The 18,404-nt window shown below is 49.9% G+C and overlaps 8 protein-coding genes across 8 annotated transcripts; 4 read left to right on the top strand and 4 right to left on the bottom strand.

The window, feature by feature from the left end:
- Nucleotides 1-37: 37 nt before the first annotated feature.
- On the bottom strand, nucleotides 38-1,985 carry F9C07_2281992 (uncharacterized protein). The gene is made up of 3 exons (XM_041290893.2): nucleotides 1,235-1,985; nucleotides 977-1,171; nucleotides 38-921 (listed from the first exon to the last, which is right to left on the bottom strand). The coding sequence occupies exons 1-3, from the start codon at nucleotides 1,670-1,672 to the stop codon at nucleotides 598-600; spliced, it is 957 nt and encodes a 318-aa protein (XP_041144595.1). The 5' UTR covers nucleotides 1,673-1,985; the 3' UTR covers nucleotides 38-597.
- Nucleotides 1,986-3,724: 1,739 nt separating this feature from the next.
- On the bottom strand, nucleotides 3,725-3,931 carry F9C07_4987 (uncharacterized protein; the record flags this gene model as incomplete). Its single annotated transcript, XM_071511293.1, has 1 exon — nucleotides 3,725-3,931. The coding sequence occupies one exon, from the start codon at nucleotides 3,929-3,931 to the stop codon at nucleotides 3,725-3,727; it is 207 nt and encodes a 68-aa protein (XP_071365032.1).
- Nucleotides 3,932-4,315: 384 nt separating this feature from the next.
- Nucleotides 4,316-5,176, top strand: F9C07_4986 (cytidylyltransferase family protein; the record flags this gene model as incomplete). The annotated part of the gene is made up of 1 exon (XM_041285331.1): nucleotides 4,316-5,176. The coding sequence occupies one exon, from the start codon at nucleotides 4,316-4,318 to the stop codon at nucleotides 5,174-5,176; it is 861 nt and encodes a 286-aa protein (XP_041144594.1).
- Nucleotides 5,177-5,184: 8 nt separating this feature from the next.
- On the bottom strand, nucleotides 5,185-6,057 carry F9C07_4985 (uncharacterized protein). The gene is made up of 2 exons (XM_041285325.2): nucleotides 5,851-6,057; nucleotides 5,185-5,777 (listed from the first exon to the last, which is right to left on the bottom strand). The coding sequence occupies exons 1-2, from the start codon at nucleotides 5,918-5,920 to the stop codon at nucleotides 5,449-5,451; spliced, it is 399 nt and encodes a 132-aa protein (XP_041144593.1). The 5' UTR covers nucleotides 5,921-6,057; the 3' UTR covers nucleotides 5,185-5,448.
- Nucleotides 6,058-6,477: 420 nt separating this feature from the next.
- Nucleotides 6,478-7,661, top strand: F9C07_4984 (molecular chaperone; the record flags this gene model as incomplete). The annotated part of the gene is made up of 3 exons (XM_041290903.1): nucleotides 6,478-6,745; nucleotides 6,804-7,064; nucleotides 7,126-7,661. 3 exons carry the CDS (start codon nucleotides 6,478-6,480, stop codon nucleotides 7,659-7,661), a joined length of 1,065 nt encoding a protein of 354 aa, XP_041144592.1.
- A 668-nt stretch (nucleotides 7,662-8,329) lies between these two features.
- On the top strand, nucleotides 8,330-11,878 carry F9C07_4983 (putative ubiquitin fusion degradation protein UfdB; the record flags this gene model as incomplete). The annotated part of the gene is made up of 7 exons (XM_041290902.1): nucleotides 8,330-8,359; nucleotides 8,429-9,087; nucleotides 9,143-9,353; nucleotides 9,408-9,863; nucleotides 9,918-11,502; nucleotides 11,562-11,711; nucleotides 11,769-11,878. 7 exons carry the CDS (start codon nucleotides 8,330-8,332, stop codon nucleotides 11,876-11,878), a joined length of 3,201 nt encoding a protein of 1,066 aa, XP_041144591.1.
- Nucleotides 11,879-12,529: 651 nt separating this feature from the next.
- On the top strand, nucleotides 12,530-13,648 carry F9C07_4982 (3-oxo-5-alpha-steroid 4-dehydrogenase family protein; the record flags this gene model as incomplete). Its single annotated transcript, XM_041290901.1, has 2 exons — nucleotides 12,530-12,640; nucleotides 12,698-13,648. 2 exons carry the CDS (start codon nucleotides 12,530-12,532, stop codon nucleotides 13,646-13,648), a joined length of 1,062 nt encoding a protein of 353 aa, XP_041144590.1.
- Nucleotides 13,649-14,132: 484 nt separating this feature from the next.
- Nucleotides 14,133-17,342, bottom strand: F9C07_2281987 (cobalamin-independent methionine synthase MetH/D). Its single transcript, XM_041290892.2, has 4 exons — nucleotides 17,086-17,342; nucleotides 16,785-17,004; nucleotides 16,599-16,718; nucleotides 14,133-16,543 (listed from the first exon to the last, which is right to left on the bottom strand). Exons 1-4 carry the CDS (start codon nucleotides 17,094-17,096, stop codon nucleotides 14,570-14,572), a joined length of 2,325 nt encoding a protein of 774 aa, XP_041144589.2. The 5' UTR covers nucleotides 17,097-17,342; the 3' UTR covers nucleotides 14,133-14,569.
- Nucleotides 17,343-18,404: the final 1,062 nt, after the last annotated feature.

Raw genomic sequence — 18,404 nt, 5'->3', positions numbered from 1 at the left:
TACGTGTCCTTCTCCTACAACGACTCGTGCGCAAACGTAAACATAGCCCAAGCTTGTGGATTTCTGTCATAGAGGAGATACATATCGAAATAATTCGCTCTCATATCCATATCCATAGAGTTCATCATATTTTGGCGTAGCAGATTGGTTCAGACGTCTTACTCCCGGAGTCCGTCAAGGAAACTTCTGTACCGGACCAACTCCGGGGTGAGACTTTCCCCTTTTCACTGGTACCCCCTGTGTTGTTTGACCGCAAATCCGGTGAGCCGCAGCGGACCATTCCGATATACAAAGATTTCAAGAGAGTGCACCACAAGAGGAGAGCCAGAAGGTAGAAAGAAGAAAGCTTTGTTGGTTAAAGTAGGACCTGGTCGATCCCAATTGCAAGAAGTGAAGAACCACCGGTCAGGTTGCCCTGCCAGATAGGTGAAGAAAGGTATGTAAGAATGTCTAAATCAAGTTTGTACCAGAAGTAAAACAGCATCTCCCTCAAAGGGCACAGTGCCAGCGCGCGTTTCGCCACGAAATGAAATCTTAGTTACAGACGGTCATATCAACGCTCCGGGGACCAGAGGAGTGGTCGTGCGATCCATTGGCTTAGTGGGAACGGCGGAAGTTGGTGGGGAAAGCGTGCTTGCTGCTGGTCAAGAAGCCAGTGGGCTTGGCGACACCGCTGGTAGGAATAGGGAGGGTGCCGTTGCCGAAGGGAGGACGTCCAGTGTGAGTAGGGACGGGGAGAGGAGCCTTGGTGCTCTCAGCGCCGTCGTTGTTGTCATTCTCGCCCTGGTCATTCTCATCCTCATCGTCATCGTTGTTACCGTTGTTCTTGCCAGGGTTTCCGGAGTTTCCGGGGTTCTTCTGGTGGTCCTGGTCATGGGGCTTGGTGTAGTCATCACCAGGCTTCGCAGTAGCGCTAGGGGCCTACAAATCCAGTTAGCAGCTGAGATGTAATTGATAGCAAGCAAGTCAAGCATACCCCAGTGACGGTTTCAGTGACAGTGGCAGTAACGGTGACGGTGGCCTGTCCGGTGCAAGCCTCGCTGCCGCCGTTGCCAGCGTTGCCAGAGGCAGCAGAAGAAGAGGGAACCTCTACCACGGTGACGGTAGAAGTAGCGGTGGAGTGAAGAGTAGTGGTCTGCTCCTCGCTACCGGCAGAAGGCGCAGCGGGGGTCTTGGGTAATGAAAGTTAGTCCACACTCCTGGGTAAGGCAACAGATCTATAGGGCGAACATACAGCGTAGACGGTTTCGGTGTTAGTAGCGGTCTTGTGGATAGTAGTCGTGACAACACTCTTAGAAGCACCAGTACCGAGGGTATAGGTGATGGTGATATCAGTGGCCGATCCAGAGTTGTCATCACCAGCGTCAGAGGATCCAGGGACACCGGTACCGAGAGGGGGGGCCTGGGTAATGACCGACGAGCTGGCATCCGAGGTCGAGGTGACGACGGAGGAAGATCCCGCAGCCGAAGAAGAAGCAACAGGGGAAGAACCAGCGGGCACGGAGGAGCTGGGGGTCAAGATTGGGGTTGGATAGACAAACACCGACGAGGTGGACACAGTCGAGTTGACGTTCCGGGCATGGAAGAGCTTGTGGTTGCGGGCATGGCTGGCCTCAGAACCAGCAGCCAGAGCGGCCAACAGAGCGACGGAGATCTTGTTGTTGAAATGCATCTTGTTGATATTGTACGGTGACAGTCAATGTCTTTGATATCGATGGATATTGGTTTTGATATTGGGGATTTTTGTGTGTTTCCTTCTCTTCAGAGAGACTGCGCTAGTCAAGTAACGAGAGTGGGATGCGAAATCTATTCGCAAAGTAAAAGAACGACTGGGTAGTGAAAAGAATGGTCACTGACACAGAGAGCGAAAGTAGAGAACGTATAGAGCAGTCTACCGAGTGAACAGAGGAAGAGGGAATTAAGAAGAGGGCGAGGGAGGGGAAAGAATCATCTTATGTTGGAGAAAGTCTGGACCTGCTGTGACCATCACACAGATCCTCAACCAATGTAAGACCGCATACGCCAGGGGAAAAAAAACCTACTAGTCTACTACTAATTTTTATTTTATTCTATCATGTTAGCAGTACTGTACTGTATTTTCCCTGCGTCGTCTCAAGCGCACGGGGGGGTTGCAACGTTACCGATCAAATCAAGTCATCAAAATTAATTTGATGTATGATTAAAGTGGGGCGGCCCCGAGATGAGCATCCAGTTTCATCTCCCCTGTTCTGCCCGGTGATTGGTTCTCCCTCTGGTTTAATCTCGCCGCGTGCCTGTTCCATTTCCCGTCGCACGGTTGTACCTTTTTTTCTTTTTCTTTTTCTTTTTCTTTTTCTTTTTCTTTTTCTTTTTCTTTTTCTTTTTCTTTTTCTTTTTCTTTTTTTTTTTTTTTTCTTTTCTCTCTTTATTTTTCTATACACACCAATTGGGTGATTTTTCACGTCACACCGTTGGCAAGTCAAGTCAGATCTGACCATTCATCTTCGATTTCTTTAATTACTTGTCTCACACCATCCCGACATAAAAGAGCACCGGCGTCTATTAAACTTCTCTAGAGAGGTGGTGCTGTCCTCAGTCAAAGCTGGTAAGTGGTGAAGTTGTTTAATGGTTTGGTATAACTGCCATCGCATATCTGGAAAACTACACTAGCCAGGTACCGCGGTGGATATCCAGTGGCCAACTGGACCTGATTGGCCTATGGGTATGGTACTGTACCGTAACTACCACAGCAACCTCTGGGACGCTCGTCTTAGCGCAAGTGGGTGGCTTATCCAGAGGGCGATAACATAAGACGTGGTATCCGACTACGCCCAAATAAGAAAAGGAAAAGAAGAAAAAGTCTGCCACGGCCCCCTTATTGCCTCATCCTAGAATGTTCTGCCTAGTCTAATCCTACTACTGCTCTTGGAAATAGGGGTCATTGACCGTTCATATCGTAGTCTTATCCGTTCTGGTGCATTCTCCGGACTATACACCCTGACAAACTTTTCCTGGCGGATCCCACAAACATCGAACTATTGAGTCCTTACTAGGAGTCCGTTCTAACCGAGAGTCGGGGAGAACTCCAGCCGAGGCTGAAACCTGGACCCTGTAACAGTTCTCACAATGGAAAAGAAATGGGTGAAGATGCAAAAATCATAACCATTGCATCATGGTTGATCGGAGAGCGTGACAGTCAATAATGATATAGTTCTAAGGTCTAACTGGACACGAGCTTGGACGGATGCAGATCATCCCATCACTGATCTTGACAATCAGAACCCGGATGATGATCAGAGCGACAGCACCGAGTGGATCTCGGCAAAGGGTTCCAGACAATTTCGGCTTGTACTCGGTATCCAGCCCTCCGTAAGTCTCTGGATCCCGTACGAGACCAGTACGGGAGACTCACGAAAACGAAGGACTAAATTTGCCAGGAATTCTTGGGACGTTTGACAAATGACCATATTTGAGAATGAAATTTCCCTTTGATTTGGGGACGGAAAAGAACTCCCCATACGGAGTGCTTCGTCTCGGGAATTGATCGGGGCCAGTGTTTCAGACAGATGACCCTGAGGGCTGTGGGTTGATGTTCTTTTTCCCGTTTCCCTCAATGAGTATGATTATCAAGGCATCAATATCGACCAAATCATATGTAACAAACGTCCACGGCAATTTCCTCGTACTTCGAGCTTACCCCTCCGGTGGAAATTGCGTGCGGTAGATTATGTGCGAAAGAAGCAGTCTAGACTCCATCGTCCCTGATAACTTCCCGAACGCCACTGTTTCCGACTTGCTGCTGGACAACTTTCCAGAAACGCGGGTAGATCGGTTTCATCTTAATTGGTGATACTCTCATGGCTTTGGATGAGTCTTCTTGAGCTACTCTATCAAGCGACCCATCCTCAGGGTCCTTGATTAAGATCATCCCGCTGCTAATATATAGTTCCATGAGCGGTAACAAGACGAAGAAAATAACTCACTGACCACCGTTTGTTTAGTGATGCTCAAATTGACTGAGCCACAAAAGACACACAATGCAATTCTTCATCACAAAAACGTGTGAATTGAGTTTTGCTCAGCATCAAGTCCAAAATATAAAGTTATGAACAACTCCGTTGTTTGGGGCTGTCTTTGTATGATGCAATTCTCTGCAGCCACCCGCGGGGGAGAATCCACCGGGCGCCAGCCTTCGGGACTTCTCTCAACCTTCCATTCCATGGATTCAACTTTCTCCACTTTCAGAAAGCTCTTGGCCGTGTCTGACGTCCCCGACAAGAAGGCCCTTGTTACCACACTTTAAACAGTCTGTTACTGCCCTGCATCATAAAAAAGTATGACGAGCCCCGCCCTCCAGACCCTTCGAGCGCAATATAGTTCAACCTTGAAACGCTTTATCGCGTCGAGCAAGAACTTTGAAATCCTCACTTCTATTCCCGCTAGCCAATCTCACCCACCAGCTCACAGTCCAGATGTCCTCTACGTGCTGGATTCATCCTTCAATCCGCCAACGCTTGCTCATCGCAGGATAGCTAGTACTGCCCTTCTCGAGAATGCGAGCAAAGCGCCGCGGCTTCTACTATTGCTTGCGACCCAGAATGCGGATAAGCCTTCCAAACCAGCCTTGTTCGAGGATCGTCTGGTTATGATGGAATTATTCGCGAGAGACCTGCTGGCATATCTACAGCCACATTTCTCGACCTCAGAGAATGGGAGTCTTCCAGCCATCGATATCGGTCTCACTAAGAAACCGTATTTCGTGGATAAAGCGGCGGAGATAGATACTGCGGGGGTTTATCCGGAATCGCTTGAGCAAGTTCATCTCACTGGCTATGATACGTTGATCCGGATCTTCAACCCCAAGTATTATCCGCCAGAACATACCCTCCAGCCATTAGGGCCTTTTCTTACACGCCATCGGTTGAGGGTCACCATGCGACCGGGCAGCGAGTGGGTTGATGCAGAGGAGCAGAAGCAATTCTTACTTAATATGGCTCAGGGTGGCATGGAGAAAGAAGGCTGCAAGCCTGAATGGGCTCAGCGGATTCAGCTCGTGGAAGGGAGACGGCCAGAGGAGAGACCGGTGAGCTCTACGTTGGCCCGAGAGGCAATCCGATCAAATCTCAAGGATCTGGACGGGCTGGTCCCCGACAACGTCCGAGAGTTCATCCTGTCTCAACAACCATACTCGGAGTAAAACGATATCACAACATTAATGAGATCTTTGTTGCGTGGTAGAGTAATGAGATGCGCCGATGAGCGCTACCTGTCGACGACCTGTATAATACATGACGCCCTCGTTTAGGAGTACATCTATTCGCTCAGGACGACTAAAAACTTTTCCGTCATAAGATTCAACCGAAACACCATACCGCCACGACGCCCGCACTACGTTTAAATAGAGTCATAGTAGCATAAAACTCCGCATTATCGTACAACCCAGAGATACCATGGCGTAAATGCCGACTTTTAATCATCGTCCTCTTCTTCCCTCTTCCCCAAAGTATACGCAAGTCCGCCACCAACCATGTTGGCCAAGCAAAGACCCATGGTCACGCCGCGGACGATACCCCGGGCACCCCATTTCTTCATAAAGGGCTGGCGTCGCCGACCGGCAAGCAAAAGGTAAAGTCCCGACCAGGCTGCGCTGATTCCTGCGCTATCGGTCTTGAAACCTTGAAGATTGGCATAGCTCGTGAACAGAAGGACGGGTGGGAAGAGCATCGGCAGTGCTTGGAAGGGTCGCATGTGCTGTGCGGTAATGAAGGTAGCGAGGAGCGTCGGAGTGAAAGGATTCTCTGTAGAGTTATGGTGTTAGTTATGAAATCTGCAAAAGACAGATAAAAATAGTGAAAAGCGATCAATGCCCACCTCCCCATGCTTGAGCTTTTTGCATGAGAGACTGCTTGGTCTTCTCCACTGCAGATTCCGAATTGGCCATTGTTGCGATCGAAAATTTAGGAGATAGAGCTCAAAGACTTGTAGCGCAGAATCAGTAAATTAGAAAAACGGGAAAAGAACGATTAATTCGCGCAATTGGTTGTGACTTGGAGGTGTCGCTAATCGTGAAGCTGCTTGTGGAAGTTCATAGCCCGGTAATGGAGTGATACGCTTTCCTGACTAACGTCTTGTCACCCGCAGCTTAGTGGCCGTCAGTCAACATAAATCTGAACCTTCGAAAAGACACCACGTTTATCTATCAGTAATCACAGACCACTTTTGCCCCGGATTTACTCCAACCAGCATTCTCAACGCAGGGGTCCAATCAGCCGGTCGCCGGAATTTTTCAATCGTCGCTACTGGATTTTCCCAGCGTCGTTTGCGAAAAATAAACCCTTATCGGAACCTTCACGGACCCTTTCTCCTCCGTCAGACTTCGGATCCGCCATCATTCTCTAGGGAAGAAAACGAGGAATAGCAGGAAGGAGGGACAATTTCAAGGCCGATAAAAACAACAGATATCTTTCTACCTGGGTACAGGATCAGAGCCTTGCCACCATGCCGTCTGCCACAGCATCTGGGGTAGACAATGGCGGCTCTGCGAAATCCCGCGAGCACAGTCAAGGAAATCAAGACCGCAAATATACCCCCGATCAAAAGGCAGCCGTCCTACGGATACGAAAATGCTCATCGACTGCATACTACGAGATCTTGTCTCTGGAGAAGACAGCCACGGATGCCGAGATCAAGAAGGCGTATCGCAAGTTGAGTCTGTTGACACATCCCGATAAGAATGGGTATGAGGGGGCCGACGAAGCTTTCAAGAGTGAGATTTCCGCTGCTTAGATTATCGCTTTGCGCTTCGTTGCTAACGCTTGGAATAGTGGTGTCGCGCGCTTTCCAGGTTTTATCGGACTCCGACAAGAAGGCTAGGTATGATAAATTTGGAGGAGATCCGGACAGCAGATTCGGCCCCAGCTCTGGGCCTTCGGGTGCCTCTCCTTTCAGCGGATTTGGCGGTGGCTTCCCACGTTCAGCAAACCCCGGTGGCGGGATGTACGAAGAGGAAATATCGCCGGAGGAGTTGTTCAACCGCTTTTTCGGTGGCGGTTTTGGTGGTATGGGAGGTGGCTTCAATACTTTTGGTACGACTTCGGCCTAAGATTTCCTTTATTGCGAGGCTTCTTACTAACCCATGCTACGCAGGTGGTCCCCAGTTTGTATTCAACATGGGAGGTGGCCCCGGATTCCGAGTCCATCAATTCGGCGGTCCTCGGCCTCGCAGGAGGCCGCGCGAAGCGAACAGTCAGCCCGAACCAGCGCCATCGTTCTGGGCAGCCATTCAGCAATTCTTGCCTCTCATCCTTCTTTTCGTCTTCCCCCTGCTTTCTTCTCTCTTCTCCGGCTCCTCCACTCCCTCAGGCCCTTCATACAGATTTGATGCAGCTGTACCCCCACACACGATGCAACGGACAACACCGAAACTCCATGTTAACTATTTTGTTAACCCGGGTGACGTAGAAGACTTCAGCGCGCGGAAGTTCCGTCAGTTAGACCAACGGGTTGAAGTGGACTACGTCAGCAAGCTCCGGTATGCGTGTGAGAGTGAAATTCATGCCCGGGACCGTATGATCCAAGACGCTCAGGGCTGGTTTTTCCCCGACGTAGAGAAGATGAAGGCGGCAAGATCTATGGAGCTTAAGAGTTGTCGGCAGTTAGACTCGTTGAAAGGAAGATACTAACAGATATGACGACCTGTTCTCTGTTGCTTTTTTTTTTTTTAACTTCAACAAATACCGTGACGTTGTTTCATTAGCCGCATCTACTTCTTTCATACTTAATGTTGTCCGCCCCGTATTTTGGGGGCCCTTTCGTTTCCAATTAGATGTCAATATATGTGCAGAGTTTGATGGCGTCGCATGGTCCGAGATGTTGGTGGGGAAGTTTTATAACGATATGTTATTCTTCAATGGCATGAGCATCAATTATTGTACATGGAAAATGAAGAGAAAATAATTCAAGCGATTTCGATAGAGAGATATAGTATACTCTACTGATACGGCGGCAGTAATCGGTGTAGTTCAGAGCGGAGAAGATGAACGATTGGCGGCAAAACCCCGAACACAGCTTAGTTAATGCAGACGAATCTGAGCGACTGCAACAGAAGGTCCTTTCGCTCCCAGAGGTACCTAATCTCTCACATTCATTCACTTGGCCTCTGGTTCTCAGTTCGTTCCCCGCAGTGTGACCCATCGATCTGAGAACCCGGCACGATTAGGTGACCATCGATCCATTTTTACCATTCTTTTCTCGCTGCTTTTCTCCTCATCGATTTTGCTCCGCATTTTCTGCCCCGCTGGTTGACAAGCCTTTCATTAGGTACGGGGCACCGTATCTTTAATACTCAGAGATGTCCGACAATCTCTCTGAAGCGGATAAGGTTGGATTTGATTTTCTAGAATTTTTCTATTTGCCGTGGTCCTCGGTAGAGTGGTTCTAACTTGAGTAGATCCGCAACAAGCGCTTAGCAAAGCTTGGAAACCCGTCCCCATCGTCAAGACCAGAGGGCGCAGAGCCATCAAGTCGGCCCCAATCTCCCTCGACTCCAGCACTTTCCCGAACTCAGTCCAACGCCGGCAGTGCAGCGAGTTCCAGAGCAGCGTCGCCCAGACCTGACCTACAGTCCGAAGGGAAGCGGATCAAGATCACACCAGCCGTCTCGAATATCACAGGCCCCGATCGGTCACAATCGGTCACCCCAGTTTCAGGCACCCCACCGCCGCCGAGGGCAGAAGAGAGTATTGAGGCGTTCGAGGATCGCACACTGAGTGCTGTGTTCAAGCTGACGTTGAAGGAGGACCGCCAACGCGATATCCATGGACAAAGATTGACTTACCTCTCGGGCCTCAAGAGTGAACTCGAGGAGCAAGGTCGCGACCTTCGTATTGAGACAGCTGTCCTAGACCAGGCTCTTCTGGAAGCTGCCTCGAATGCCCCCCAGCAGAAGCCCTTGGATTATCTGTTACCGTGCTGGCGGAGGATATCAAGGCTGCACAAGGGATTCCGTCGTGCTCGCGAAGATGACCCGAAGTTCAAAGTCATATGCGAGGCCCGGCGCCTTTGCTTGAGTTATTGCATGTTTGCAATTACAATGCCAGAGATGTTTGGGTATGTATTGCGCTTCACCTGGGTGGAGAGTGAGATACTAATATGTTACGCTAAGGATCGAACCGTCCGGACAGTCACCTCTTAAGCCTTACCTTCTCCTGGACCCCGAGGATGATAAGGGTGTGGATTTTGAGTTCTTAAGTGAGGCTGTCAAAAGGTTTGAAGAGGATGAGAACATCAAGCCAGCATTCATTGCAGCGGTAGAGGAAATGAGCAAGGATCTTGCGGCCATGACTATCAATGATGATTACAAGCCCTACGTAACAGTATGTTCTGTCATCCCACCTTCTACCTGAGCGCCTTGTCAACCTCATTTATAGGCCCTGCGGAACCTTGTCCGCCACGCAGTTGTAGGTGCTGCGATCACAGAGTCGTCCTTGTTCAATGAATCTCGGGAGCCTGCCACGTTTGAGAAGGACACGTTACTCGGACCCTGGTTCCGTCTATCGCCTTTGCAAGGTGCAGTGACTATGACCTATTTCTCAAGCCCTAAGACGAGGGACCAGGGCTATATCCTGAACGCACAGCGCTCACAGCGGATGATGCAGCAGATGCTGAGTTCAGATCTCTTCGACATAATCAACCATCTGATTCGTGCATCGAAAGACGCGCGTGAGAGAGTTTTGGACTGGTTCGCCGCAGCTCTGAACATTAACCACAAGCGACGCGCTATGCAGGTTGATCCCAATACTGTGTCCTCGGATGGTTTCATGTTCAATCTCACGACGTGTTTGGACCACCTCTGTGAGCCTTTTATGGATGCCAACTTTACCAAGGTAAACCATTCCGAATGGCTTACATGATGTATCTTGTGCTGACTCCGCCATTAGATTGACAGGATTGATGCAGGGTATTTGCATCGGAACCCTCGAGTTGATCTGAAAGATGAGACCAAAATCAACGCCGATCAGCACGCGTCTGATGCGTTCTATGCTAAGAAGGTTGATGGGACCTCTAACTTTATCACGGAGATCTTCTTCCTCACAGTCGCTGCTCACCACTATGGTAGCGAATCACTGACCTCGAAGTTGGATCAACTGGAGAAGGACCTCCGACACCTGGAGAATACAATCAACAAATTCGAGCAAGAACGGCACAAGTGGAGCAACAACCCAATGCAACTTAGGGTCTTTGAGCAGGCCTTAAAGAAGTACAAGGACAAGCTGGATTTGGGTCTCGCCTTGAAGTACAGTCTTCAAGGTGTGTTGTTCGACGACCAGTGGCAAGCCCGTTCCATGCTGTTCATGCGCTATGTTATTGTTTTCCTCTTGAGACTTGTGTCTGGCAAGAACTTCCCCCAAGAGCCCATTCAGTTGCCTCTGCCCGCGGAGCAGCAAGAAGTTTGGAAGTGTCTTCCTGAGTACTTTGTGGACGACATTGTGAGCAATTTCAAATTCATCATGTGGTGCATGCCTCAAATCATTACCGCCACGCAAGGTGACGAATTGGTAATGCTCTGCATAGCCTTTTTGGAAAGCACTAGCTATATCAAGAACCCGTATTTGAAGGCCGGTCTTGTCTCTATTCTCTTCCGAGGAACATGGCCTCGCCCTGGCGGTGCGCGGGGCGTGCTGGTGGACCTCTTAAACTCCATGCCCTTTGCCAACGAGTATTTGCTGCATGCTCTTATGAAGTTCTACATTGAAGCTGAGCACACTGGCACCCATACCCAGTTTTTTGACAAGTTCAACATCCGTTTTGAGATCTTCCAGATCATCAAATGCATCTGGCCCAATACCCTATACCGTGCCAAGCTTTCTAACCAGGCCAAGCGGAATCTGGACTTCTTTGTGCGCTTCGTGAACCTGCTCCTCAACGATGTGACTTTCGTGCTTGACGAGTCGTTTGGTGCCTTCATCACTATCCATAAAACTCAGACGGAACTGCGTAACGGGGCGGGCATGGATCCCACCGTGCGACAGCAGAAGGAGGAACAACTTGCCTCTGCTCAACGCAATGCGAAGTCTTACATGCAATTGACCAATGAAACAGTGGCCATGCTTAAGCTCTTCACCGAAGCTCTGGCTGATTCATTCACCATGCCGGAAATTGTGCAAAGGCTGGCAGACATGCTTGATTACAATCTGGATGCTATGGTGGGCCCCAAGAGCTCCAGTCTCCGGGTTGACAACCTGCAGGAGTACGGGTTCAATCCTCGAGCCTTGTTGAGCGAGATCGTCGATGTGTATCTGAACTTGATGAACAAGGAGAATTTCATTGTGGCCGTTGCTCGGGATGGACGGTCCTACAAGCCAGCCAACTTCGAAAAGGCCGCGGAGATCCTGCGGAAGTGGTCCCTCAAGTCTCCCGAGGAGCTCAAGCGGTGGGAGCAGCTACAGCGCCGGGTGCGAGAAGCCAAGGAGGCCGACGAACAAGCAGAGGAGGACCTCGGAGAGGTCCCTGACGAATTTTTAGGTATGTCCTGGGAGCTATTGTTCTTGGGAGTGATGGCAGTTTGCTAACAGATCTTTTAGATCCTCTTATGTATACACTGATGGAAGATCCTGTGATTCTTCCTGGGTCGAGAGTGTCTATCGATCGCTCTACCATCCGGTCTCATCTTCTGAGTGACCCTCATGATCCGTTCAACCGAGCTCCCCTCAAGATGGAAGATGTCACCCCTGGTACGTATTCCATGCGGTCGCTTTTACAGCTTCATGATACTAACTCGTCCGATGCAGATACGGAGCTCAAGGGGAAGATTGAAGCATTTAAAGCGGAGCGAATGGCAGCGCGCAGAAATCCAGCGACGCAAAGTGCACCGGAGACGATGGACACGTCTGCTGACTGATGGGATATCCATTTGTTTATGAGTTGGCGGTTGTTGGAAACGATCCTACAGCCACGATATTCCGAAAATTGGAACGAGACGGGCTTTTTATTTTTATTTTTATTTTTATTTTTTATTGTTAATGGTTTGGATGGGAGTGGGCTATCCTTTCCTTGCTCCTTCACGACTTGTAGCTTCGCTAGATGTTGAGGCTTAGCATAGATGAACAGATTAAAACTTATGTCATATTGGATTTTATTGTTATTCTCTAAGTGTAAATCTCAAGAGATGAATTTGTAGGGGTGGCCAGCAAATGAACCGGACCATCACTTGCATAAACGGTTGCAGGGGATCCATGTTCAAGCCACCAGATAGAAAATCTCCCGTTGGAGGAGTACCGTATAGCTACTTCGGTACCTCGCAGATGGGCGAGAGCTTACTTGTAGCTACGGAGTAGGAAACATAGGGAACTCACGCTAATCCCTATCGAGAAGATCGACTTTTGTTCAACGAAACAAACATTAAATCCATGATCTGAGTTTGGCATCTATACTGTGACCTCATACTCAATCAGGAACCAATTCCTCTCCCTTTTCTTCCAACTCTCCCACTCACTCACCACGAATTAACCCATCTTCAACAGCCATCATAGCCAGACACCAATAGTAAACAATGGGGCCGACCATCTCAACCCTCAATTCTCTCCCACCCCTTCAGGATCTCCTCCACCCAACCCCAGAAACATACACCCAAATCCTCAACATCTGGCAATACTTCGCCAGCGTAAGTTACCACCACCACCACAAACCAAAACACCCCAACTAACCATAAACACCGCAGTTCACAGTAGTCATATGGCTAACCACCTGGTTCCCGATGGGCAAAACCTCCCTAAAATCCTCCATCTTCAACATCCCCGGCCGCCTCGCCTGGACCGCCATGGAGCTCATCGCGCCCCTAAACCTCATCTACGTGATGAAAGCCCTCGTCGCAAAACTCAACACGGACCTCACGTCCCTGCCACTCCCGAATCAGACCGTAGCCGCGCTGTATCTCATCCACTACGCTAATCGCGCGGTCATCTCTCCGCTGTTCGCGGCCCCGAGCATGTCCCCCATCCATGCTTTCATCGCCGTCTGCGGTCTGTCTTTCAACTGGATTAATTCGACCTGCCTTGCTGCATGGTTGGTGGGATACCATGTCCCTGTGACCGGGTATAGAGCAGATGGGTCTGGTCCTGGTATAGGTAATAGCACCAGACCCGCGATCTCAGATTACCTCCCCTATATAGGAATCGTCCTCTTCTTCGTCGGAATGGCAGGAAACATCATCTCCGAGCGAACATTCTTCCGACTCCGCCGCGAAGAAGCAGACAAGCTGCACAACACCCAGAAAGATCACTCAAAGAATCCCGGAACCAAGAACAAGTACTCCAAAGTCTACGTCATCCCGCCCGCAAAGGGCCTTTTCCGGTACATCCTCTACCCGCATTACGTCTTTGAATGGCTCGAGTGGACGGGCTTCGTTCTCGTGGGAACGGCCGTGTACCCTGCGGCTGGTGCCGTTGGGCCTGAGATGGGACTTGTGCCGTGGTTGCGTCCTGCGGCTGCGTTGGCGGAGAAGTTGCGGGTGCCCTTGCCGTTGCCAGCAGTGGTTTTTGTGGTGAATGTTGTGACGTCGATGGTGCCTCAGGCCAGGTTGGGGAAGAGGTGGTATTTGGGACGCTTTGGGAAGGACAAGGTTGCTGGGAGGGGGGCGGTGGTGCCTTTTTTGGGGTGGTTGTCAGTTTAGATCTTGGATTTATGGTTGGTTGTTGGTTTGGATACATGCTGCATGCCGGTTCTTATACCGAATCTAATATAATAGCTTCCGTAAAGCTGTACATATATTGTTCCTTAGCATTGATGGGATGACCATAACCTTCTGTCCATCATTTCCTGCTTTTTATCCCCGTACTTTTTGAATATTCCTCTTGCTGAAGGGAAAATGAAAAAGTTTCGAAATTGATCAGCTGGAAGGACAGTTAGATAGGGATGCCAGACAAAGAAGCTTGGTGGTATATTCCAGTCATCGCCTAGTCATTGTACTATACGTTTTACTCTCATCGAGGTCTCGTACAATTACATATCAGTGTGACGTTCGTATAAAAGCTTCGCATCAGCTATACTCAATCAGATATAGATTTTACCTACCAGGATCTTCATAATACCACGCTTCTTGTGGACTACGAGTGACAAACAGCATCTACAAGACAGATAGTTTGGAGAGAAAAAGGTTCATGTGACGTCAAGCTCAGCTGTGACACCGGCTTGTATTAAATTTTTAAAGGCGGAAACCACCCATGTATGTATGATTATACACATTGTTGAAATATTTGGAAATCACCGGCGAAATCCAAGAGACAATTTCGCTCATGCTACCTCTCGCAGAGAGGGCAGCACAAAGGATTAGAAAGAAACAACCATCACCCCAGGATCGGGGAACGCTGAACTTGCAATCATGTCAATATTTGGCTGACGCCGATGTTGAAATCGTGAATGTTGAAAACTCCGTTGACCCCCGGGGATATCTCTAGAAACCCTGAACCCATTATGTTGAACTTTTGGTATCATCATCGTAACTCATCATAAAACGAAACGTATTCGTCTCCCCCGAAGCGACAGGTTGAGAATGTCGCCCCTTCATGGGTTGTTATTAATTAAGGTACACCATTTATTTGGTGTGCTTCTGGCGGAAGTACTTGGCCGCATTGACCATGTTGGTCAAAGCAGCCTTGGTCTCGGGCCACTGACGGGTCTTGAGACCGCAGTCAGGGTTGATCCAGAGCTGTTCAGGACGGAGGTACTGGAGCATCTCCTCGACGCGGTCCTTGATCTCCTGCTCGCTGGGGACACGAGGAGAGTGGATGTCGTAGACACCGGGTCCAATGTGACGGGGGTAGGCCTCGTCAATGAAGACCTTGAGCAGCTTGGCATCGGACTTGCTGTTCTCAATGCTCAGAACATCGGCATCCAGAGCGGCAATAGCGTGGAAGAAGTCCTGGAACTCAGAGTAGCAGAAGTGAGAGTGAATCTGAGTGCCATCGGAAACACCGGTGGTGGCCAAGCGGAAGGAGCGGACAGCCCACTTGAGGTAGTCCTCACGCTCCTTGCCGGAACGGAGAGGGAGACCCTCACGGAGGGCAGGCTCATCGACCTGGATGACCTTGATACCAGCAGCCTCAAGGTCGATGACTTCGTCACGGAGGGCAAGAGCCAGCTGTTGAGCCTGGACGGACTGGTGGACATCGTCACGAGGGAAAGACCACCGGAGACAGGTGATGGGACCAGTGAGCATACCCTTCATGGGCTTCTTGGAGATGGAGACAGCGTACTTGGACTCCTTGACGGTCATGGGGGCAGGACGAGAGATGTCACCGACAACGATGGGAGGACGCACGCAACGGGATCCGTAACTCTGGACCCAGGCGTGGGTAGTGAAAACGTAACCGGTGAGACGCTCACCGAAGTACTGGACCATGTCGTTACGCTCAGGCTCACCGTGGACGAAGACATCCAGGTCGAGCTCTTCCTGGATCTTGACAACATCCTCGATCTCCTTCTCGATGAACTTCTCGTACTGCTCAGGGGTGATTTCACCCTTGGTGAACTTGTTACGCTGGATACGGATCTCCTTGGTCTGAGGGAAAGATCCGATGGTGGTGGTGGGGAAGAGAGGAAGGTTGATAGACTTGCCCTGCTCGGCAAGACGGACGGGGAATGCAGACTTGCGGTTGTGCATCTCCTCGGTGACGGCAGCCTGGCGCTCCTTGACCTTGGGGTCGTTGGTGCGGCTGGACGAGGCACGGCTCTGAACAGACTTGGCGTTGGCCTCGAGCTGCTCACGGACGGCAGCGGGGCCCTCAGTGACGGCCTTGGCGATCACAACGACTTCGGCAGTCTTCTCGACAGCGAAGCTAAACCAGTCACGCACCTCGGCGTCGAGGTTCTTCTCGCTTGCAAGGGTGTGGGGGACGTGGAGGAGGGAGCTGGAAGTGGCGACGATCACACGGTCCTTGCCAAGCTTCTGAATAGCCAGCTCAACCTTCTCAATAGCAGCCTTGAAGTTGGTCTTCCAGATGTTACGGCCGTCGACAACACCAGCAGAAAGGACCTGGTTGGGGCCAAGAGCGCCAACGACGGTGTCAAGCTGCTCAGGGTTACGGACAAGGTCAATGTGGATACCGTAGAGGTTGTGAAGAGCAGGAAGGACATCAATGTTGTGAACGATGTCACCGAAGTAGGTGGCGAGAACGATGCGAGGAGCCTTGTCACCGAGAGCGCCGAGCTTCTCGTAGGCAGGCTTGAAGGCATCCTTGGACTTGGCGGGAAGGTCAAAGACGAGGACAGGCTCATCAATCTGAACGTCCTCAGCACCAGCCTCCTTCAGCTTCTGGAGGAGCTCGACGTAGACAGGGAGGAGGTCATTGATCTTGGTGATGGGGTCAACGGTCTGACCACGGTCAGCCTTGGCAAGAGTCAGGAACGAGACAGGTCCCAGGATGACGGGACGAGTGACGATGCCAGCCTCCTTGGCCTCAAGGAACTGAACAACAGGCTTGGGCTGCTCGGCGAGCTTGAAAGTCTGGTTGTCCTGAAGAGTGGGCTTGACGTAGTGGTAGTTGGAGTCAAACCACTTAACCATTTCCTGTACACCAGTATTAGAACTATTGATCAGGACAAGGCGGACCAGTAAAACATACCAAGCTAGGAACATCAATGGCGGCCTGGCCATCCTTGGCAGGCTTCTGGAGACCACGACCCATGGCGAAGTACTCGTCAACAGGGTGGAGGTTGTACTTGCTGTATCTCTCGGGGATAACCTAATTGAGGAAGAACGTTAGAATACAATAGACAATGGATGGGTAACGAGGGGATTAACCACTTACACCGAACATCTGAATGTGGTCGAGGACCTGGTCGTAGAAAGCAAAGTCATTGCTGGGAATGATGTCGACACCAGCATTCTTCTGGATCTTCCAGTGCTCCAGACGGAGTCTCTTTCCCTCAGCCAAGAGATCATCCCGAGAGATCTTCTCACCCCAGTACGCCTCAGTGGCCTTCTTCAGGTCACGAAGCTTTCCCATACGAGGGAAACCCAAGACGGAGCTATAGACAAGAAAGGTCAGTCAGCGTGTTCCAAGCCGGAGAGTGTGGTTGAAGATTCGGGATAGGAGGGCATTGACATACGATTGAACCATCCTGATAGATATGTGAGTACGGATTAAGGGAAGAAGGATACGAGAGGAAAATGAGGTAGAGAAACAAGATAGAATTCTTGTCAAAAAGAAGAAAGAATCAAAAGATACAAGAGACAATCACTGTCTCCTGCAGAGGGAATGGATCAAAGGGGGGGAAAGGGATGAAAGAGAATAGAAGAGGAAGGAAGAAGCAGGAGGGCGAGAGGAAGGAATAAATAAGAATTGGGAGCTGGGGATGGGATGGAGGGGAAAAGACAGAGAGACAGAGTGGAAACGAGGATGACATGAAAAGATCAGGTAAATGGACCAATCGAGGGGCAGAGTGAATGGAGGGGCAACGTATCGTTACGCCGACTCGCCGACAATACCACTAGAGCTCGTTCTGGTACAAGTCGGGGAAAGATCAGGATGGCGTGATTGCCCCCGTTTTCTCCCAGACCCGTAATTTTAAGTAATTTTAGGTCTCCGTCCATACTGATCACCACATCAGGTACCAACCAGAGTCTCCATATTCGTTCGAGTTTTGCGATAAAGGGACTGGACCTTATCTTTTTCCAGTTTAACCCGCTCACGGACGCTCCGGGATCGGCCACTCTTTACTGGTTGGTACGATACAAGTATACTTGGTATCAGACTAACTACGAGTACTTCACCCGATAAGATACTGGATATACTTTATTTTATTTTATTTTTTTTTTCTCTCTCTTCCCTCACCAGTTTCAATAACTGTAAACCAAAAAGAAGAAAAAAGGGGAAGAGAGTGAACTCATACTCTGGCTTCATATGATTTTATCCACGTGAATCTTGAATACTACGTCCAAAGAGTGCATCAATGCAATCATTCGAATCTCCCAATGAGTAATAAACAATATACTACTCAACCCCACCGGGAGTTTCATCGGTCTTTTGACTCATGGCCGAGGTGAGGTGAGACCAGAACCCCGAAACTCGCGCAACCTGTGAAACCTCTACCAGATGGGAAACCCTCGAATACTGCTGGCATAGTCGATCAGCTAATAATCTCTAACATATGTGTATTCTAGAGCATCCTACGAGCGTATCCTAGTTCAAAGCATCGACATGCCGCTACATAAATCGTGCCTACCATAACCGCATGTGATATACCGCCGTATAAGACGAGGAAGTCAGGAACGAATCTCGTACTAGCAGTATCATCCGGTTCGGAGTGGATATGTGTTGGTGAAAGCAGGATGAATTCAACAGTTATCCTTCGCTCTGCTGATCCAGACTATGTACTCGGGAATTGGTGGGGAACTATTAGCTCCGGCGGAAATCATTACGTACTGC

Source organism: Aspergillus flavus, chromosome 3, assembly GCF_009017415.1.
Source record: "Aspergillus flavus chromosome 3, complete sequence".
Classification (NCBI taxonomy): domain Eukaryota; kingdom Fungi; phylum Ascomycota; class Eurotiomycetes; order Eurotiales; family Aspergillaceae; genus Aspergillus; species Aspergillus flavus.
Note: the sequence above shows the minus strand (reverse complement) of the source record. Positions and strands in the feature narration are given on the sequence as shown.